Below are 24,050 nucleotides of genomic sequence, written 5' to 3'. Positions count from 1 at the left end.
AAAGAGAAAATTACATGAAAATCCATTGTGAAAGCTGCCTTGACTTCTAATAAGCTTTAAGTCAAATTTTCGTGCTAAAATGGAAATCGTACTCTTGTTGAATCTCGCTATTTCCATTTTCATTTCAGTAACATTTATTTGTTCATATCATTAAACCTCAGATTAAAACCCCAACGCGCCTTGTTGTTCGATGCAACAAGCGAACAGGCAACAGGGGGCGTTTTCGCCACAAGCGGACGCCGCGACAAAGAGGGGAAAGGGGAGGATGGAGAAGAAAGAGGGAGGGAGAGAGAAGGTGGAGAAGGGAGAGAGGGAGGAGAATGGAGAGAAGAGAAGGAGGGGAGGGGAGAGAGGGAGGGGTAATTCAAATCCGGGCAGTAAACTGCCCAGCTTGCTTCCCTCGCCGGTTGTTCGCCAGCAGCAGGCCCCCACGATCCGGGAAACAAAGAGCCGAGGATGTGCAGAGGATAAACAACAAAAGGTCCGAGTGGTCAGGAGAGCCAGCAGACCATGAGGGAGGCGAGATCTGGACCTCGATGTGATGCGTTGTCTACCTGCTAAGAAACACCGTTCCATTTGAGCTCTGCCGGTTGTCTGGAAATGTATTTGTTTCCTGACCACTGATAGGGTTTGACGTAAACTGATAGGTGCTTTATAGGTGCGATCTGCCGGACTGGGCTGAAATGGGATTTCTTCTGTCAGTGGAGCTGCTAACGTGGGTTAAATGAGCAGCAAAGGAAGTGCTGGGTGAGTAGCCTCTGTATTACACTTGCTTCTACAGACTCACATTGCGATCATTTGACAAGCAGGAGGGGCTCTTCAGCATTGCTGCGTGTAGTGGTCAGTGGTCACTGAAAATCAAATTTTAGTCACTGCATTTTAAGCTGTTTTGTGAGCGTCTAAATCATGCCTGATTAAGCAATAACTTTGAGGATGTCCTAAAAGACCAATAAATAGATTATGGTAGTTTTTTAAAACAATCCCACTGACTTTTCTTGAAACACATACACACCCACTCACACAGAGAGAGAGAGAGAGAGAGAGAGAGAGAGAGAGAGAGTGAGTGAGAGTAGCAGCTTAATGGAATCTGGCCATTATGTTCACTGTCGCCCATAACCAGTGAGTCTGTCAGTACACAATACATCTGTGTTTATGAAGTGGATAACATCGTAGACACACTGGACGATTGTCCTACTAACCCTCCTCTGCTGACACTTTGTCACTGACCGGAAAAAATAAAAAAGGTCTGACCCTCCAAGAGATATTGAAAGATAAAGGTTACTGTCTGAGAGGGATGTGCTTAGGGGTACATTCAAGATGTTGTATAGAAACCCACGGGTAACAATGACCCAAATATGGGTCACTGATTTTATATATTACCATTATATCAAACTGATACAGTTAAAGAGGGTAGTCCTGTTCAGGATCACAATATTGTTCAGCATTTAGGAAATTATCCCACGTTAACAAACGTAACCTCCTCTAGTTTGGATTGCCAAATCCCTTAAAGCTCTATTGCATATGCCCCAGCAAGTTAGCAGTAATGATCCTTTTATGTCAGTGTCCCAGATGGGATTTGGAACGTGAGAAGCGTTCACAACAGGAAGAGCAAGAAGGATGTTCCAAAGCAGTGAGTTTGTTTGTGAAACAATAGACAGGGAGTGGTTGTGATTGACTTTTCAGAATACCACAGCTAGAGAAAGTAGCTCAGTCAGTCGTGGCATCAGGACTCTATTTGTGCACAGGTGCACCAGCAGAGCTTTGCTGAGGTATGTGTTGAAAAATGAGGAATGAGGTTGCAATTCCTTTTTCAGGAATTACACCTTGCAAGAGAAACTCTTTTCTTTACTCGGTTAAAGTTACATGTAGGACGTTTTGAAAAAGTGCAGTGCCTCGTATAAGAACTTGTTCGACTTGCTGAGTCTGTTTGAGAAGTGAGTCAAGCAGACAAGGAGCAATTCCAAAGTTCAGAGCTGTTGACATAGGAAGCCAAAGGCAAAACAACCTTTCCCCTGTAAAATCCCCTGAGGGCTGGGAGGCTAATTTAAGAAATCTGAGCCTTTCTGCAGCCAGGCTGATAATGCTGTTCGTAATACTCGTACTATTCGTAATGCAGGATCACATCAAATGTAGGGAATTTTGTTTAACAGGTAGGCTTTAACAGGATCTGTAATGCACCTGACTCTTAAGGGTGAAGTTCAAGTCCAATAGAATATGTAATGTACTTCCTGAAGCTTTCCAGAAAGTTCTCTGACATGCAGTATATGAGATTGATCACATAGATCACAACCACATGACTTAGCTACAGTGTTATGTCATTCACATAGTTTTGATGATTCACTTATATGGTTTTAATCCTATAGAGCATGACCATAAGCAAAAAAAAGCATGATGGTAGAGTGATAATATGGGATGATTAAGAAAATGCTGAAAGACCTGAAAACTTCCTCCAAGGAAGGCATTGAGCAGCCAATGATCTGGACTGTGTTGATGAGTCTATATTATATAAATTATGTATCATGCAAAGTATTTGTATACATTTTATGCATATGAAGTCATCTTACTGAGCGATAATATCATACTACATTTCTTGAAATAGGCAACATTGTCTGTCAGTCCAGAGAGATAATATTATTTCACAGAATTGCTTAAAATAGTACAACAGTGTCTAGAAATAGATGAATCTCATAATATTCTTGCAACAATCTCATGCTGCAAAATATCAACATTGTTGCACACAAAAACCTCATATCTCCAAATGGTAACTTTACAGGTGAAGGAAAAACCATTATTAGCTTTCAAAGTTAAGGTAAAAAGGTCAGCATTTTATTGACAGAAGTTTTGTTTCCCTGTAATCACTGAAGAGTAATGAGTCTTCTGAGTTAACATCGCCATGCACCAGCAGGCAGGGAAAAATTATTAATGTTAACCAATAATGTCATGTTTCATCTTCCCCTACCACCACACCCACCTGTCATGTAAAAATGAAAGGTTAGCTTTGAGACCCTGGCTAAGATTGCACTTTACTTGGAAATGCATCACAGTACATAGGAAAAATGTGTTGTTTTCTGATTTACACTGGCTTAAAATAGGCAAGATGTGAGTTTTATGGCACTGTAAGATTAAAAGATTAAGTCTTAACTTTTTTTACCTACAACTGGAACATCCTCGTCCTACAGGATGAAAGTGGACACCACTCGGCGACCTCACTGACTGATAGAAACATGTCTGCTCCAGAAACTGTGCAACCTCCCCCAGAACCTGAGGTCAGACAGAAACCCCCTCTACCCTCCAAACCCTCCAATGGCTCCTTTGATATACCGCCAATGGAAAAGGATGCACCTTCTAGGAACTCTGGAAATGTACTAAAGATAGTCAGCAAATTTAACCAGCCAGATGTGACGCATCCATCTGCAACATCTGGAGGTGCAGCTCACAGTGGCCCTAAAAAGCAAGCCAAGAGAGCACCCACAGTGAAACCAAGGCCCAGAGTCACAGTGCCATCCCAGGTCAAGGCTGACCAGGCCCCACCGCTACCTGCGAAACGAAGACAGACACAGAAGAAGGAGACAAAAGCAGCAGGTCAAGCAGAGAGAGACTCTTGTCCTGACGTTGCGAGTGATGGCCGATCAGGTAAACTGTTGTTTTTGTCTTTTTTTCGGCATACTTGAGACATGTGTCTTTTCATTGTATTGTTACAGGTGATTTAAACAGCCATGAAACCAAAATGTGGATTTGATGGATCTTTTAGGTCTAGTTTGCTCTCCTTTTTGTAGCTTACAAATTATAGTACAAAATTAATTAGTAATTAATAATTAGATTTATTTTCTCTGCTTATATTAAGTGAAAGTGTTCATTGCAGTTAATTAAAATGAACCAGAACAAGCAAGAACAAGTGTGTCAGTTCAGTTCCTATGCTCCAGCATTTAGCTGAAATGTTTGCCTTTGTTAGGCTTGTTTTTGATCATTTGAGCTACTGTAGCAAGCAACAAAATCTAGTTTCCAAAACACGGGTCTAGATGTTGTCAATGCACTGTACGTTTGTTTGTTTCAAGTTACAAGGAGCACATGAAATGAGGAAAACAAGTTTTTCAGGGCAGAGAGAGAGAAAAAGAAAGAGAGGTTGGAGTAGGTGGGTGATAGAGTGAGAGAGGATTTGTGTGTCTTTACTGTGATGTGTTTGTGTTTTGCCTATCAACACCTATACATACAGTATATAAATCAAGTTTAGCTGTCCCTCAGCTTAACCCAAATGAGAATAATTACAACCTCCTGGTGAGATATAGGGAAAGACTGATCTTGATTCATACGGGTATTTTGTCTTTTTCCTTCACGTTTTAGCATGCAGGTAAACCAATGCATGTATTCTGAGTGTGTGCAGTGTGCAGAATGGTGCTAATTTGTGTTTATTTTGGCCAAAAGAGGTACAAAGTCTTCCTCTTGGGAATGACAATGATGTGTCTCAGCAAAACATGTTAAATCATAGTGTAATGCTTTTCCGTGTAAGATTCCAATCACAATTGTTTACATTGTACTCACGTTATCTAATTATAATATTCCTTTTGCGCACATGATGCATTGCTTTAAGCATTAAAGGCTGTTTGTGTGGAGATGGCTAGCTCTAGGTGTTCACTGAGTGGTCAGTGTAACTGGAATTATTTAAGGAGTGTAGTCTGATGCTCTGAAGGACAGATGGGACTGGGGGAGGGTATAGAACAATCCATCTGAAAACAAGCTAAATTAACTCTGAGTCTACTTAGGTTTAAAGGATATGGAACATATTATAGAGCTATGGGAATTTGACAGTGACTTCAGGAGCGTCTGCCAAGTTCTAGATTGCATCATCTTGAAAGATTTATGCTGTGATTCATAGAAACATAATTTAGTCTGGGTTTCATGCTTAGCTGGAGTGTCACTGCATAATGAAGAAATTCTACTTTTGAGCTGCACTGGCTGTGTTACAACTTTTCACTAACATGACCATTTTGGAACTCCAAAATGAGTCTAAAATTACAATAATTACTCTAAAGGGCCAGCTTCTCTGACATGTATCAGGCTTAGTCTTGGACTGAATCACTACCGAGAAACGCTCAAATGGCCCATATAATGGAAAATTCTATTTCTTCTATTCTTTTTTTTAAATTTGGTGTAATATGTGAAAACCGAAGCGCTGTTGCCTCATAGCAAGTAGGGCATGGGCTTGATTCCCAAGCTGGTTGACCAGGGTTCTTTCTATTTGTAGGCTGTGTGTTCTCCTCGTGTCTGCATGGGTTTCCTAAGGCTGCTCCAGTTTCATCCCACAGTCCAAAGACATGTAGTCAGACCTGAAGATGCTAAATAGCCCCTAAGTGTGAGGGTGTGTGGGAATGTGTGTGTCTGTGTGTCTCCTCCGTGATGGACTGGCAACCTGTTCAAAGTGTTTACTGCCTTCTGCCCAGTGACTGCTGGGATAGACTCCAACACCCCTTGCAACCCAGGAGGATAAGTGGCCACAGAAACAAAAGCTTTTACATAAATCCACCTATTCAGTTTACAGCAGTTTAACACAGCCCATTCTCATTGAAGATGTAAAGAGTTTCAGCCTGTACTGCTTTTTGATTCAGGTAAAATACAAGGCAACTTTTCAGAACAGAGATCATTTCTGTCTTGTTTAAAGACAAATAAACAAAACCAGCTGGTTGTGATTCTTTGGACCTCAGGAAAAAATAGAAGAAAATTTAGGATATAGGCCAAGGTTGGAAAATCAGGTCCAAAAGGAAAATCCTTCCAAGGATTTTGTTCCAACCTGAACACCCCTGCTGTTGGTTACAGAAGCCAGGCAGTTGGTCCAAAATTCTGGGAAGGATTTTTACTTTACGCTTCTAGACATAGGCCCTTAATCTAGGTCAGGAAAACCATCTCTAAACCTTTGTATTTGGGCCATGCATGATGAGTAATAGGTAAGTAAGTGTTCATTAAGGGACCGCTGGGAGAGGCTCCAGCACCCCCCGTGACCCTAAGGGAGAAGTGGCTTAGAAAATGTGTGTGTGTGTGTGTGTGTATATGTGTTCATTAAAGTGTTGGTGGAAGAATTGCAGTGAACCTTTGCACTGTCAGATCAGGGTGAATAAACTAATTTAGAGTGCTTTCTCTTCTCTTTGTAGTTTTATTGGTTTATTATGTGACTTTGGCCCTGAGAGTTTGAACATAATCATAAAGAATGGTTTAAACATGCAGTCCTACCTCCACGCGTGAATCTTGCAATTTATGAGTTACTGACTCAAAAACAGCAAAGCTTGCTAAAGACTCAGCAGATACAGGTTTTCTAGCACTTTGAATGTCTATGTCTAAAGAGAAGGCTTATCAAAATCAAAGTAAGTGTACTAGATGCTGTGGGTCATAGTCGTACTAAAGGAGGTAAGCAAGAAAGTAAAATTCTTCAAATTTTGTCCACTTCATTTGTGTAGTGCGCTAGCAGCTTCAAAATTGGATTAACACAGTGTATCAGAACTCTGGTTTCATCATGTTCAGTTCTGTAGGCAAAGGTTATTCTATCTTTCTCTTTCATTCTGTTTATGGCCTTAGATATGGGAGAGGCATAAAAGAGCAAGCCCATGAGCAGCTCACTATACACTTCAGGAACACAATAGCTCTTTGGAGGTTTCAGGGTAAAGGTTTCAGTGGGCAACTGAATGTCAGATGAAACTGAAACCTGAAATCTGATATATAAGGCAGATGTATGCGTTAAGGTTAAGAGCTTGAGCATAACGTCCTGCGTATGTGTGTTGCTGTTTTGATTTTTGTGTGTGTTTTTGTACTTTTCTCTCTCATCCTCTCTGCTTTCTCCCTTTTATTTCCTGTAGAGATCTCTGATGATTAATTAGATTGGTGTGTTGGCTCCCTTTGGTCATGAGAGCATGAGAATTCTTTTCAGGGACGTAATTACTGTCTACAATAGCCTAGGTAGAACCTGTTTTTCAGAAATGATTTATGGCCTGTGATATTGAATGTCAATGACACAAATGCATATGTAGGCCATATCTCAGGCTATTCCAGACAAATGTGTTCAAGACTTTAAGATTTAATTTTGTGAATGTTGTATCATAACATTCTGGATGAGACTCTGACATTTATGAAAGCAGTCAACTTGATTTGTTCGATTTTAGTTGACCTTTTTCCCTTCTTTTATGGTGCTCTCAGTAAAACTGTAGATCATACTTCTGAATGTACTTAGAATGGTTTACGTAAATAGTTTGCCTGGACTTATTTGAGTCATCCTTATTTAATAATGGAGTAAACTTGGTCTTATAATATATGGACAAAAGTATCAGGACACACCTCTTAATCATGATTTTAGTTATTTCATTCTAGTCCTATTGCCAGAGGTGTATAAAAACAAGCACCTGTCGTGCAATTGGCCTTTACAAACAAGTGAAATAATGGGTCATTCTAAATGTTTTAAATCAAAATCACTGAATTTGAGCATGATACTGTAATAGGATGCCACCAGCAACAAGTAAGTTTGCAAAATTTCTTCACCCCTAGATATTTGTCGATCAACTGTGAGGGGTATTATTGAAAACTTGAAGTGTTTAGGAGCCACAGCAACTCAGTCACAAAGTGGCAGACCATGTAAAGAGCGGGTAGGCGAGTGCTGAGGCGCATAGGGCGTAAAAGTCGTTAATGCTCCTCTGGCATTAACATCAGCATAAAAACCGTGCGCTGGGAGCTTCATAGCATGAGTTTCCGTGGCCAAGCAGCTGCATATAAGCCTTACATCACTAAGCAACAATGCCAAGCATCAGATGGAGTGGTGTAAAGAATGCTGCCACTGGATTCTGGAGCAGTGGAAACATATTCTGCGGAGTGATTTACTTCACTTCACTTATCCGTCAGTATAATGGACGAGTCTGGGTTTGACAAGTTCCAGGAGAATGTTACCTGCCTGATTGCACTGTACAAACTGTAAAGGTGTGATAATGTTATGGGGCTGTTTTTCAAAGGTTGGCCTAGGCTCCTTAGTTTGTGTGAAGGGAAGTCTTAATGCTTCAACATATCAAGACATTTTTGGCAGTTGTACACTTATAACTTTGTGGGAACAGTTTGGGGAAGGCCATTTTCTGTTCTAGCATGACTATGCCCCAGTGCACAAAGCAAGGTTTATAAGCTAAAATAAGTAAATTAAATTAAATTAAATGATTCCATTAAGATGGAAGCTACTCCACAACTTCACAGATTTCAGATAATTAGAAAGGTCCATAAAGGTATGGTTGGGTGAGTTTGGAGTGTGGAAGAACTTGACTGGCCCACACAGAGCTCTGTGGATTTGATGCCTATGGATTTAGAATGGGGCGCCTAAAATTCTTTTTGTCCATATAGTGTACATTGATTTGATCTTTGCATGTCATTGCTGTCAAGAAAAGTCACTTTTTTCTCTTTTTTTTTGGTTTTCTGTATGTTTTTGTTTTTTCACCATTTTAAAATGCCAGCTTCACTTTACATCATGTAAATATTTACAAATGGACTAAGAGAATGAATCCAAAATCACTTAACTATATTCCAGTAACTACAGAACAGTAGTTTTCCTTCTCCTATAGTTTGTTTTGAAGAGGTTTTTGTACAACAGTGACAATACACATGTTCCAAATGTAACAAAGTCTTTGTAAGTGTCATCATTAGAATGTCCTCAGACATATATTTGGGCTTTGTTTTATCCTTAGCAAGACAGATATCAATCGGATCATCTAGTAGGAAGTAGTAAGTACTGACCTGTCACACCTTGTACAGTGCATTATAATTTGTAAGGCACATATTTTTGGCATTACTGCTGTACTCAGAGGTCAAATGATTGTCATTCCAGAGTCTTGTACCATGAAAAGGTTTCAGTTTTTATTGACTTCCTTCATGAAGAAACTGAATAAGGCCCTAGCAGTTAAATGCTGTTTAGTCAGTGATGCTACAAAGACAATGTTTTGTAAACAGGAAGGCTTATGCCTATATTCTCAAGGAGAGAATATAGGTTTATAAATGTAAAATATAGGTTACATAGAATTGATAGGAAGATATTTTTTTTTATTTTCTGCTCTGGCTAACTCATATTTTAAGTGTGGCACACACATCAAATTCAGATGCATACTTTAGCTTCTTACATACATTATTGTTAACAAAGTTAAGGGGATCATTGTTTTCAATAAAATAAAAAAAAGTATTTTAAATTATTTAATTATGGTACTACTCCACAACGTCACAGATTTCTAATAATTAGCAACGTTTGATAACGTTTGATTATTTATAATATATTTTAATAATAGTATAATTTAATAATAATAAATAATATATATAATATATAATATTATTTATAATGTTTTCTAAAGCTGTAGTCACTAGCTAAAATTACTAGCTAAAAAACTACAAGCTAACACACTAGCTACAAGATAACAATAGTCACAATACAAGGATATGATAGCTGTAATAGAGTTTGATACAATAAGATGTGTTGTACACAAAATACACAGAAGTCATGTCTCATATGAGTAGTTTTGCCAAAATGTGGATTATGGCTGTAAACATACCTAATAAAGCATCTACTGAGTATAAGTTAAATTGTTAATTCAAGATTTATCCTTTAAAGTATGTCTCATGCATAAAATGAAGTACCTGATTAATGGCATTTAAAGTGCCAAGAGTATTATAGGTCTTTTAGAGCAGGCTTGCTTATTGGTTTACTTTGGCAGGGTGCCAGTAATAATTTTGACTTTACTTGAAAAGTTGCCTCATGGTGGGTCACTTGTATTCCTGTGTTATGAAGGACTGATATGACATTTTTGCTTTGCTGTTTGTTACACAAAGCCCATATGGGTTATGAGTTGTGATAAAGAGATTAGTAAAACACTGCTGAGACCCAGCAAGCCTCCATGGTTATTTTGCAATGCAGCTACACCTTCAGAAACGTAGTTCACAGGTTTATAGTGGACAGTTTACACACATAAAATATGTGTATACAAATCTATCTTGTTTCAAGGCAAAAATGATCTAAAGCTTAAGTGAGATGACAATGTCTGAACAACCTGTACAACAATGACTGTACAACCTACTGTTTATCTTTAATGTTTGGCCATTTGAACTCTAGGCATATTGTTCAGTATTATCCAGTCACTACTATAAATTATTTGGGAACTATGAAACTAGTAAGTCATTTGCGTACAGTCTAAATTTCTGAGAACACTAGTGAAAAGTCTATTTTGTATTACAAATGATTTTCTTTTTTTCCTTTTTTGGAGCATGCACTCTCCAAGTTTGTGCAAACGCCTCTGATGAGTAGATCACATCTACCTGAGAGTTGTCTGAACACAAGCTCCTGGGGGACAGATACGACTCAAAAAATTGGACCTTTTTGTACAAAGACCTTAACGTGGTCCATGTCACAAACTTTCTCAACTGGAATATTGATTTAGAAATACTGCAGGTGTAATATATTTCTCTGTTTTCATTTTTTTTCTTTGTTTCTAAAAGTTTTGGTTTCCAGGTTTATATGAAAAAAAAATCCCATATTTTCAATGAGGTCTCACACTTTTGGACCCCACTGTATTTTGAGAGTGAAGAACTGAAGTGCGGCCTCACATATGAACTCTTAAGGTTTAAGCAGAACATGATGTAAGCAAATGTCTTAAACTATTCTTCTGCTTCTAGGCCTTGATGTTCTTTTGTGCTTGTCACCAGCTCCTGATGGCAGAGAAGTGGAGGCACAGAGTGGCAGCCTGAAGCCAGAGCAGGACTACAGCACTCTCCCAGGGCCTCAGTGTGAGAAGAACTGCAGTTGCATCTGCCATCTGCAGCGGCCTGGCATGAAACTAGTGTGGATACCTGAGAAGGAAGAAGAGGGTGAAGAAGAGGACCCTGAAAGTGGAGGAGGAGGAGGAGAGGGAGAGCGTGAGAGAATAGAGTCTGATGAGGAAGAGGAGGAAGAATCCGAATTGTATCTGAGTGGATCTTCAGAAGAGGGGGACAGTGAGAATGAAACCTCTGTGATGAATAAAACAAGATTTAAGGCTACACTGAACCTTATCGAGGGTCAGCTGAGGAGGAGATCTGACCCAGGTCCAGAGGTTGTGCTCACCTCCCTCAACTCTTTACCACAGATTATGCCAAACCTCCCCAAGGCCCACTCTGTGTCAGAGGAGGAGTCTATTTATGAAGCTGTGATTCCAGAGTTTTTTCAGTGCAAAGATACTAGCGATAAAACCCCCTCAATCCAAATCACCAAGCCTCCTCGACCTTCCAAAAGCATCTCTGATGGGTCTCCTCCAGCCATACCACCCCGAATGCCTCTGGATAAGAAGAAAGCAATACGGGCCCCCCGGGGTGTGCCGCTGCCTCAGCTTTCAGGTTGGTCCCACTCTCCAAAACTGCCATCTGCTGAATGCAGCCCTCCTGACAGCCCTCAACCTCACCAACAACCTCCACCTCCACCAGCCAAGACCAATGGCAAACGCCTCAGCAGTCAATCTCTGACAATTAAAGGTACAATACAATTTCAAGACAAGGTGCCTAGGCTTATTATTCAATTACTAATCTTAAGGCTTATAACTGAGTATCTACTAAGAAACTAATACATGTAGTAATTATGAGAGCAGAAAACGAAAATATGCACCTACCTACAGGCACGTGGGGTTAGAAAATCAAAAACAATAAACATGCTCTTATTTTTAAAGCATTTTGTGTATCTTTATGGTTTGTACCATCCTTATGGTCTAATTCTTGCTCTTTCTGTGTCTTCCAAATAAGATGACGATGAAGGGAGCACTGGAGGAGATGCTGAAAAACAGGATAAAAAGTAATGAATTTATTCTCCCTGACTTGCTCTATTTCCCATAAAGTGTCTGCTCCATATGTATTTTGTCTGTAGTCTGCAGTGGAGGTAACTTGTTGACATTATTTTATTCCCAGACCCTCTGTTGGAATCACTCGCCAGAAGTCACTTGACATGGAAGCTCATATGCCAGAGGGTATGCATGCTACCGAGCTTTTAATTCTGCAGGAACAAATGATGCAGAATCTGTAAACACTTAGCCAGATAATAGATCATAGCAGTTCCAGACAATTGTATAATCCTTATAAATAGTTAGGGAGTTTGTTTAATTTAATTTAGCATCTAAATATATGAAGAATTATTCTGAAACATATAAACCTCAAGTCCAATGAACTGTATTACACTGAAAACAGTATAAAAACACTAAATTTCACCTAATGAACTTTGTAGTCTTCTTTTAAATACATGCTCATTCATAATTTGATGCCTGCAATGTTTTCCAAAAAAGTGGAGACAGGAGCATGTTTGCCACTGAAGATATCAATTGATCCAGTTTTGAAAGCAACATTTTTTAGTATTGTTTGGTCAGTCCTCAGCTGTCCAACTGTATGGGCTTTTTGTTGTATTTGGTACTTTACAATGTGTCACTCATTGCAATGGGAAACAGGTCTGGACTGCAGACAGACCAGTTTAGTGCCTGTTTTCTCTGATTCGCAGCCATGCTGTTGTAACACATGCAGAACGTGTTTACACTGCATGTGACACTGCATTTCTGAAAATTGTTGACATTTGGCTGTGGTTTCCGCTGTGCTCAGTACTGTCTTCATAGTTTGTCAAAGTATTTCTGAGCACATGGAGACGTCAATCACTGAATCAAGCTCAAGGGTTTAAGGTGACAGGCATTCACTAGTTTTAGGCTTTGCCCTTTACGAATTGGAATGTTGAATGTTTAAATGTTGGCTTATTTGGTAAAGTGGTTTGATTCCTAGATGATTTTTAATACTCAAGCATGATTGCATCACCTGTTTAGTGTGTTTTTTTGAACATATCACAAAATTCTTAGTCTTAAATTGTCCCTGTTTTAACTTTTTTAGACTGTGTTGTGGGCATAAATTTATTTTGTATGTATGTATATACAAACATTACAAATCATCTTTGCACTGTTTTCAGTCAAATACAGGTCAAAGTGGATTTACATATCAGTGCTTTCTGTTTTTATTTGCATTTCACGCGCTGTCCCAACTTTTTTGGAATTAAGATTTGTATAAAAATATTTTTAAAATAACTAATTACTATTCTTCAAATTTTTGTTACACTATCATACAAAATGTAGTTCACCACCATAGTACAGTATGTTGATTTAGACATATCACTTTGTGCTTATGTTTGTTTAATATTCTTTTCTCCATCCATTTCTTTGACTTTCATCCACAATTCAGAGCTTCTATACCAAATTTATACTGAAACATACATATCTAAGGAGATCCGTCGCCAGACTGTGTGTCGTAACATTAGTAAGACCAGCGCAGACTTCCAGATGGACTATGTGCATCCACGGAGTTCAGCCAACTTGGGAACAGGCACGGGAGAGTCCAGGAGTAGCCCCATCCCTTCTCTGAGGCAGAACACACTCTGGCAGGACCTGCCCGATGTCCGAGAGAGTGGCATCTTACAGACACTCACTCCAGGGGACTGCAAGTACCAGGAGGTGAGAGAGGCAGAGGAGGAAGAGAGGTAGAGAAACTAGTATCAGACTAGGAGTAGTGCTTAGAAGACGTCAAAGAGGGAGTGGGTGAAGAAAGAATGTAGGAATGAGGAACACAGTAAATACATTGAGTGTGAGTTAGAGATGTATAATTAGATCTTCGTTGGCGTCCAGTTTTCAGCAGTTTACTTGTTTTTTCACGCTGTGTAGATTTCAGCACCAGATACGTGTAGATATGCATGTATTTGCTTTTATCTGTGTGTGTCCAGAGCATGTTTGAGGTGTTGACATCAGAAGTGTCATACTTGCGTTCCCTGCGTGTGCTGACGGAGCATTTTCTGGAATCACGAGAACTGAATGACACTCTTACTGTCTTGGACAAAAAAACACTCTTCTCCAACATCCTCCGCATCCGAGAAGTCAGCGAGAGGTGAGTCAGGTTTATTATTAATATTAATAATAATTCTGAGGTCTTTTAAGCTGTGTTTATACACATCTTGTAAGCATTTTGTGTGGAAAAAAATATAACATTAGAATATATGCTAATAAAAAGGTTTTTTAAATAAAATTTAAAATCAGTATTTTACTTTACTGGAAACACTTGAACTAGTAACTTTTTTACTAAAGTGACTGCTGAGATGAATAGCTTGAAATCGTTTTCGCTGTTTAAAATTTTTGCACCCTACAGTATTTTTTTCAACACTGTCAATGTCCTATGGTTGCGGTTATGATAAATGTTCTATGGAGTCATCTCTCTTAAACGTGACTGATTTTTTTCAGGTTTCTTAAGGACCTGGAAGCCAGGTTGGATGAAAGTTTACTCATCACCGACATCTGCGATATTATCAGTTACCACGCACAGCATAACTTCCCTGCATACATTGACTACGTCCGCAACCAAATTTACCAGGAGAAGACTTTCTCCACGCTCATGTGAGAATAGACACCAGTACTTTCACAGGCATACACAAACAAACATGCAAAAAGCTTTCCACACATATTTCCATGCTGTTTTTGTCATAAACTGCTTAGTTTGTTTGTTTGGTTTGTCATGATCTGCTTAGTAGTTTGTTCGGGTCAAATTGAACATCAGCTCTGTATTTTGCTCACATACTACAGGCCAAAACTGTTGAAAACGTTATGTTAGAAAGAGATAATGGGCAGTTATGCAGAACAAAATTGTCTGACTTAACGTCTGCAGCAGTAGTTCTCTAACTATTTCATTCTAGTTTTATTTTGCACCTGGTAATGTCCTGTGTTATTTCAGCTTGAATCGTCTCCACTTGATTCTTACATTTAGATGCTCCAGATAGGCTTGATTAACTAAGTCGGTTGTAATACAGAATTGGTTGATGTAAAGGATTGCTATAAACAAACAATGTGAAGGGTTTTCTCATATATTACACTAAAGCGGGGGTTACCAGTCTTATTCACTAATGGCCGGTGTGGCTGCAGGTTTTCATTTCAACCAAGCAGGAGCACACCTCATGTATCTAATCAGATAATCAGACTGAGATCAACTGATTAAATAAGTAGAATAAGTGTACTTATGCTGCCACATCTGCCTTTTGTGAATATGATAGCTAAATCCTGTACTAGAATAACAGTACATCATTTCAATGAGTAAAATCTAAATGCTAATAAATGAAACTAAGTGTTGGGTACATTAATGTTGGAGGTTGGGTTCTTGGGTTTACTTGAAAATTAAGCATGAAGACTGACATGCATGAAAATCACAGCACAATGTTTTAACAATGTAATTTGTAAAAGAGCATATATTATCCCCTCTGCAGTTTTCTGACTTGTGATATGGCAGTCATCTCAAGCCTGCAGACCTACCGGAACATGTGTATGCAGCTCAAAATGTTTCATTTGTGTTTCGGTTGTAGCAGTCATAAATCACAGAATTCACAGATTTGATGTTTTTTTTATCCATTTTTGTTTCATTTTCATTGGTTTCAGGCATCTGTTTTACTGTGTTTTGATGCATGGGTGCTGTATCTGGGACATGTTGCCGCTCTGCTCTTGCAGGCTATGTCAGCACGCTAACCTGTTAATATGAGCAAAGTAAAAGACGATGTAGTATATGTGACCAAAGCTATGTACACACGTTTTACTTGTTTCTCTCCCTGCAGCAGAATGTTTTCTGTTCTGTACGGGTGGTCTCAAACATTTTCACTCAACCCCAGAGACAATTATTATCACGGCCCTTTTTATTTCATCACATTCGATTTGGACACATTAATTTTTGATATTATATTTGGATTTAGATATTGTATTTGAATATTTATGTAAACAAGCAGCATATGGGCGGGTGGGGGTAGGTTAGTGTGTTCACTCCCACATATATATGGTTCCTCCTGTGACTAAATGACTTCTTTGGTTAGACTATAGGTAAACATTTTCTGTTGGTTGTTGTGAACTGATTTAATAGTTTTGAACACAAGTTAAGAAATGCTTATATATTTTTGGCCTGTAGTAGTAATCATTCAAGGCTCATTACATACTAAGTCTTATTATTCAGTAACTATAGGGACTACCAATGCAAACTGGCTGAGCAATTCTTCGGTTATAAATGTGTGTAATAAAACTCTGGCCATTTATGGGTTAACCATAATCCATCTGGGTACTGTAGCTGAGGAATATGTTCCATCTGCAATGTGCAGTGTGTGTCTAACATGCCTTTGGGTTATATCCTCCAGGCAAAACAATTTGCAGTTTGCCACTGTAATCAGTCGTCTGCAGGAGTCTCCTAAATGCCAGCGGCTGCCCTTCATGTCCTTCCTGCTGCTGCCCTTCCAGCGAATAACACGCATCAAGATTCTTGTTGAGGTAGACATTTCTTTATATCAATCATATATATGTTAAATATAAAAAAAAATCTCAAAATCTCAGGGCTTTGTTTTATAATACTTGTCATACTTTTACTAACTGTTGTTACTGATAGATTGAATGATTGCTTTTATGAATCTCCAGAACTGCATTGTGATGGTTATTACTCACATACACACAAAAACATAATATAACATATTCTACTGTATGTATTGGTTTACTATGAATAAAGAATAAAGAGTTTTTTGTTATTAGAACATCCTGAAGAGAACCGCCGAGGAAACGGAGAAGGAAGAGTCCGCCTCCAAAGCTCTGGCTGCTGTATCCAAGGTAAACATCCTGCCAGGACTGTGACCTGTCTCCATTAACAACATTTTCTCATGACAATGAATTCACATTTGGGCCAGTGTTCCACTCCGGACATCAGACCGGAGCACATTTTGCCAGAATAGACGAATAGGACAACAAAGTGAAAGAGAACTCTGCAGGACACGGAAGAAAGAGGCGCTTTAAGATGAGACCGTTGTTTGAAGTATAACAATGCTGTGGGAGATTTTCCAAATTGTAAATTGCACTTGAACAGCTGATGAAATTAGTATTCATGAGCGAGAAACGTCAGATTCTATATGCTCAAGTTTACCAGATATGATGGATAACACACGTTACCTTTCGCCTTTTCTGACAGTAAAAAAACTGTAAACATGGTGGTAAATGTGTAAAAACATACTTAATTTGCTCTTATGTGATCTATGTCATTTTTAATGTACCAGAGAGGCAGTAGGATAGGTTTTCTCTAGACCTCCATACTTGCCTTTTCCTTTTCTTACAAGCACTCAAACGCAGCATCAGTAACAGGCCTTAATACTCTGTACCTAGTCTGGTAAGACTTGTAGAGTTAAAGAGTTATAGCTGTAGGCATTTGCCAATGTTAAGTAAACTCTGTGGTTTGTACTGCATTTGCATGTCTGGCATGAATGCTCAAATGCTTTTCTTCTCCCCTCCCTGATAACACATATGCGCAGATTATAGAAGAGTGTAACACCCAGGTCGGAAAGATGAAACAGATGGAAGAGCTCATTGAGATCAACAAGACACTAGAGTTTGACAAACTGAAGGTGAGCAGCTGTTCACTGCATTTTGTCTGCAAACACAAGAGTGAGGTGTTGATGTTTGCACCAAATAAAGAGATCATGTGACACATTTAAGAACATTTAAAAGAAATCCAGGAAACTCTCCTTTTATGGAAAAACACGTTTCATTGCTTTTTTTTTTAATTGCATGTTTGATTCTAAATGATAGAGATGGATGTGAAGACGTGACTGTGTTTGGTACATAAAACTACTCAAACATTATAAATGGGCTTCAAGGGAAAAAAGGAAAGAAAAATTTAGAACTGAATGAGGTCCCTTTAAAAGATCTTTTCAATTAAAACAAATTACTTTTTGTTGAGTAAAGGAGGAATTCCACAGATTTTTAATTTTTTTTTCCCAAATTCAATCGTTCAGTCATTTAGACTGGTTTGATGTGAAATGGTTTATTGTAGAGAAATTTATTGACTCAGATTTCTTTACAGCAGAGGTGAAAGGAACCAAGGGTCTAAATGTCTACAATGTAAATATAACATTTTATTTGCTATCCAAAAGTAGCAGGAAACCTACACATCTGAGTTTTTATATGTTGATAATAGTAAAATACTACAAAATAATAATAAAAAAGGTTTATTTGATGCTATTTTGCCTCACAACACCCTACATATTCCTCCCCACCACGAGCTGATTTTTGAAAAAAGACTTTTAGGCCAAAATCTGTTGAAAACTATCTCAGGCATCAGACATTTTTTTGTACTAACTTTCCATGAGTCATTAAATGCTTCAGATGTCTGGTTCCTATCATAACCACAGTTCTAACTCAGTGTGTTTTTCTAGAATGAAGCATTTCACATCAAATCTCTCTGAATGACTTTGTTTACATCTTAAAGACTAAATTATGTAGAAGTTTTTAAAAAGTTATGGAATTTCCCTTTAAGATAAGATAACCCTTTTTAGTCCCTCAATGGGAAAATTCTCAGCGTTACAGCAGCAAAGGGTGAGCAAGGCACTCAAGAAAAAGAAACGAAATAACAAGAAGAGAATTAACAGCAAGTAATTAACTTTGTTATGTACTTAGCAAGCATGTTTACAGTTTGGTACTTGTTACTATATAGACAATATATATAATACTGAAAGTAAAAAATAAGAAAAAAGTAAACTATCCTTCACAAAAAATGTAACAATATGAAGAAATATATTAATTATAAAAATCTAAGTTTAATTAACAAAGCATTACATTGACATTTTATGTTAATTCGTTCAGGCAGTGCCAATCATCTCGCAGACCCGTTTCCTGGAGAAGCGGGGTGAACTGCAGGAGATGGCTAAAGGTGGAACCCTCTTCCATCTCAAACCCAAATTCACCCCTGTCTACCTCTTCCTCTTCAACGACCTGCTCCTCTTAGCCAACAAGAAAAGGTAACATGCTCAAGGTTCCCTTTTTGTTTGTGGGTGATTCTGTGATCAGTTTATCATTTGGTTCCCTTTTACATTGTATTTACAAGTAAGCATGTAAAGTGAAGGCAAAGACATTTTAGACATTGGTAAAAATGTCCTCCACAACACCCTAAATGCATGTTTCAGATAAATAACTGAAAATATGAATCTAATAAACCTATCTACGGCTTTAGAAAACAGTATTTTTCCCTGTCCCTGCTCACCGTAACTGTATGTTACCATGAAATGTAATTATTGAAATACTTCAGAAATCTTATTATTTTTGCATGGTTGTGTGAATTTTTGATGGAATATTTTATTCCTTTCATTTCCCATTTGTAGTCAGTTCATCCAGTCAGTTTTAGACTGTAGGCTGTAATATTTTAGTCATTTACTCAGCGCTATTACATGAACACATCTGCCTGCGTGAAACACTGCATTCCAGGTCACATGTTCAACAGGAAGTTCATCATCCGAATTTTTTTAAGATTATAAAAAGAATGATTTGTGATATGGGCTGAGAAAAAAATTGTCTCTAGTACCTAAATTATATAATAAAATATGTTTTCTTTAATTAATTTTAAGTAAATCATTACAATGTCTTTAACATCATTTTGTGTTGTTGCTAATTCTTTGCAAAAATCGTAACACTGCTACTTTCAGTTGCTTTACTCATTTAAGCCATCACCAATCAGAAACCTTATAAGAAATGAGATATTGTTCGCTGTAAAAAGGACGCGTTATTCGGCCATGGCCACTTCTTTGGTTCGTGTCCTCTTTAAACTGTTCTCTGGCGCCTCAGCCTCGGGGTCCTCCGGCCGCGTTCAGGCTCCTCCGGCCAAGCTCAGGCTCCTCCGGCCGCGCTAGGCCGTTTCGTTCGAGACCTTTTTAAACACATAGCGGCTGCGATGAGTCTCTTCTATTTTTTGGTACAGAAACATCAGTGTTTCTAAGTCTCAGCAGCGCAAGTTTATGACAAATGTCGAGTTGGACTGACGTAAAAGTCAGCTGAATTCCGATCTGGCTGTTCAGACTGAGTCGCATCGCTGCAGATCGGATACGGATCGGATTTTAGTACCACATATGAAAGCGTCTCAAATCGGAATTGAAAATGTCAGATTCAATGCGTTTTTTTCTGTTCACACAGCCACACAGATGCATCATCTGTGTCACATATGAGGAAAAAGATCGGATTTGGGCCACTTTTACCTGCTGTGTAAACGAGTGGCTCGGCCTGCTCAGAGTCAGACATAAGAAGCGCTTTATTCTTCATCAGAACACTAAAGAGAACTATTTGACGGGGTGGTTTGTAATGGCAGACTCTTCTTTTGTTGTGCTGCAGCTCAGAGCGCTACGTGGTGATAGACCACGTCCACCGCTCTCTGGTGCAGGTGCAGACGTTAAATGAGGATCCTGCAACGCCAAGCCTGGAGAACGTCTTCTGCCTCACGCTGCTGGAGAACCACCAGGGACGCATGATGGAGAGGCTAATAAAAGCCCCCTCACAGTGAGTATAGACTGTACAGTATACTGCAGCAAGAAACCTCCTTTAAAATCATTGGTTAGTTATTATTTAGGCTAGAAGGTATTTTTGAAACATTATGTACTTAAATTTGTTTTATTTTGCATTAAATTTAGCATTGGCCTTTCAATGTAAAAATGAAAAAGGTTTTAAAGAACATCTGATTTAATGGCATTGCTTTATTGTTTAATTAAGAAAGAAATATGTTATTGTTATAAAATGTTATTCAAATCATTTTGTAGCACGAAACCAGCAAAAATACAACTCTGAGCAATATTTTAAGAAACCTATCTGTAAAATCCTTTAGAATATGATTAAAAACAAGCATGCACAATTTTATGAATGCTGGTGTACTAGAAATGGACATTTTTGTTTCTCATGCTGATTTTTAGAAAAACAGCCTTAAAAAACTTACTCTAGAATTGTGTTGCTCAGTGAGATCTCAGAAAACATGCACTATTAGCATTATTATTAGCAATAAGCATAAATATGATTTTCTAGTTAGATTCTGCAGGAAGCTATAATGCAGCAATAATAGGTCTATTTGAGAACTTTTATTTATCTGAGCCAATCTAAGATGTCTGTAATATTATTACAGCTCTCTAGAATCATGATTTAAACTTACAAAATACTGAAAATAATGAATCCAATATTGGCTTCAAAATCAAAAGTAGTCTCAACACTGAATGTATGTGTATTGTTACACAGTCAGTTCTTATTAAAGTCATAGTTAAGTGAATATTTATGGTTTCAAACGCCAAGCATGCCTTGGCTGATTGACTACACATGGGTTCAAGTAAAACTGTATAAACTAGACTTTCTGCAGCAAACCATTCCTTTAAGGAAAAAGACTGTGAATCTAATGAATGAGATAAAGTGCAGTTGGTGGAGAGGTATGTGCTGTATTAGATGTGGTTATGTGACATGCTCAGTGGAGTCCTTCGCGTCTCCGCCCAGGTCAGATATGCACAGATGGCTGGCGGCATTCCCCAACCCCGAGGATCCAAACAGAGAGCAGGAAGAGGTCATATATGAAGACTGGGGTGAGTTCATGAATAATTGTGTGTGTCTAAAAAGGAGGTGTAGTGTGGATATTTTGCTTACAGCATATTGTATTGCTGCCCAGCCATGCTGCAGCAGAGCTATGACCATGCATGTTCAGTTTCAGTCCCAACAGACCTGATAAGTTTCATAAAGGCCTTCAACACCATCTATAAATTAGAGGCAGGTGAGTTAGAACTGAACTCTGCAGGCCGGCAGAACTCCAGGAAAAGGGTTGGGCTCCCACACTATATAGTCATTAGTAGCTGATTAGGTTTTGAAGTTAATCAGTGCATAACATCCTACAAATGATGTTTAGATGCGAGTGCAACTGCAGATGTTTGCTGACACTGTGGTTAGAGTGTAGATGATAAATTGTAAAGTGTGTGCAATGTCTTTCATGCTCCACCCTTGTGTGTACATATGTTCAGACTGTCCACAAGTGCAGTGTGTCGAGCAGTACGTGGCGCAGCAGACTGACGAGCTAAATCTGGAGCCCCCAGAGATCGTCAATGTTGTACGCAAAACCAACGAGGGTGAGCCATGCGTTAATATAACTACAGATGAATTCATGTGCACTGAGTATTCCTGTTTAGGCTCCTGCTCTGTCACATCCATTATGTAATAAACACAAGCGATAATTCTAGTAGAGCTTACATACAGTCCACACAGATATTTTCAAACAGACACAAGTGATTATGCTGTTTAGATATTATACAGTCAAATGTATACATTTCTTTGATACTTATAAATCTTTACACTATGGTTAGAGCTGGATTATATACCTTGAGTAAACCTGACCATGGTATTATCATGACATGGCGTTGGAGTATACCTTGGTGTAATAGAATTGCTAAGATTAATATTTCCCTTTTGATGTGAATGATATTTTTTGTATGATTCATTTTGCTGTTAGTGTATTAAATAATGAACTCTAATGCCAACATAGGTGGATGGCACTGTGCTATTAGCTAAGTAACTGAATAATGGGCCATGTGATGTAAAACCAAATTTTATTCACATTTTAGATAAAAGATGTAATGTGTAAATATTGAAAAAATATATTGAAAACGTGCCATTGGCTCCCCTGTTCTTATGATGGAAATACAAAAAGCTTTTCTGATGCACAAAAATTATTTGTATGTCTATACATATGTAATACATGTATATTTACAAATATCCAGCCTATAGCCCATCCACTGACATTGAAGTGATAAGGAGTGTTGCACAATGCAAAGCAGCCAATCAGAATACAGTAATTTATATATATATATTAGTCTTAAAGACACAGAAACATACATGAACATTAATATGACTGTTTTTGGTACAAAACCCACACAAGCATAAGTGGACCTCATAGAAAGAAAAGAACAAAATACAAGAAACACGGATGATCTTGTTTCTTCTATTTAGGGACAATTTCATTTTACAGATTATTGTGGTTCAATCCTCTTTTGTCCAGCTCTAACCTCTGAAATATTTCCCTCCACTTTTTCCATCCCGTGCTTCTCTTCCTTCACTCCTTCCTCAGGATGGTATGAAGGGATCCGTCTGTCTGATGGTCAGAAGGGTTGGTTTCCTGTGGCGAATGTTCTGGAGATCACCAATGAGCATGTGAGGCGGCGAAATCTGCGGGAGCGCTATCGAGTCATGCGGGCGGCCAGCGCTGTAACCCACAAGATACGGACCCTTCAATAATCAATAAAACATGGACACTGCGCTGCAAGATGCTTTGGACTCACAATGAGAACATTGTGCCTTTATTAAACTGTAAAACTACTATAGATATTTTACAAAAAACGCTGTTTTGAGCCTTCAAGACTGCATTCAAGGTTCATTAGAACAGAGATTTTAGTTTTAAGGACATGGGCAAACCACTGCAGTATGATCCGACCTACTGTACAGAGCCTGTAGAACTCCAAATGTCATTCTTCCCATTTATTTGTTGGATAAAATGGTTCAGCTTAAATGTTTAAGTGAGAAACGTACAGCTTTCTGCTCTTACATGACCTCTTTACAGGAGTGTGCGAGTGTGTGTGAATGTGTCTTTGTATGTGTGTGTGCTTGGCTGTGTGTGTGGTTTGTCAAAAAATTAAATTCAGTTGCCAGCACTGAAATTCCTGCTAAGCACAGCTTCTTAAACAGGGCCTATATCTTTAAGCTATAATAAAGCTGGCAATCACGATTATGCTTAACATTCTCTTCAAACCTGTGTAGTGTCTCTCATGTGGTTGCCATATTTGCCATAATTTTAGCTCTGCAAGTAAAACGAACAAACTGGAGCTCATTTATGAGCCACTCAAATGACTTGCAGTTCATTTGTTGTCATGATATGCCATTTTCTTTTTATAGCTCACCTTTTGGTGTAACCTGCCTTGACAGTTGAGAAACCAGAGCCAATTCCAAACAGAACCATAAGCATGTAAAGAACAGTTCAAACACTTAATTGAAAAGGTGATTTCCTTTGAAATCATTTTAGTCTGATAACCCTTACAGTGAATGTTCTACTCTTCTTACAGAATTTAGTCGACTTTTAGTTCTTGGACATGATGTATTTTGACTTTATTAAATAAAGAGCGAAACTCTTCAGAAAAATGTATTATTAAAACTACACTTTTAACAGTGTAAATTATTTTA

At 38.4% G+C, this 24,050-nt stretch overlaps 1 protein-coding gene across 1 annotated transcript; it reads left to right on the top strand.

The window, feature by feature from the left end:
• The first annotated feature begins 360 nt into the window (after positions 1 to 360).
• Positions 361 to 24,050, top strand: si:dkey-38p12.3 (rho guanine nucleotide exchange factor 15). Its single transcript, XM_017702389.2, has 16 exons — positions 361 to 747; positions 3,180 to 3,633; positions 10,699 to 11,499; positions 11,764 to 11,812; positions 11,926 to 11,984; positions 13,228 to 13,496; positions 13,763 to 13,923; positions 14,274 to 14,426; positions 16,196 to 16,325; positions 16,581 to 16,655; positions 17,348 to 17,440; positions 18,678 to 18,832; positions 20,193 to 20,357; positions 21,330 to 21,415; positions 21,845 to 21,949; positions 22,945 to 24,050. The coding sequence occupies exons 2-16, from the start codon at positions 3,225 to 3,227 to the stop codon at positions 23,109 to 23,111; spliced, it is 2,877 nt and encodes a 958-aa protein (XP_017557878.1). The 5' UTR covers positions 361 to 747; positions 3,180 to 3,224; the 3' UTR covers positions 23,112 to 24,050.

This window comes from Pygocentrus nattereri, chromosome 13, assembly GCF_015220715.1.
Source record: "Pygocentrus nattereri isolate fPygNat1 chromosome 13, fPygNat1.pri, whole genome shotgun sequence".
In the NCBI taxonomy this organism is placed as follows: domain Eukaryota; kingdom Metazoa; phylum Chordata; class Actinopteri; order Characiformes; family Serrasalmidae; genus Pygocentrus; species Pygocentrus nattereri.
The sequence above is the reverse complement of the archived record's forward strand: the minus strand, read 5'-3'. Positions and strand labels throughout refer to the sequence as shown.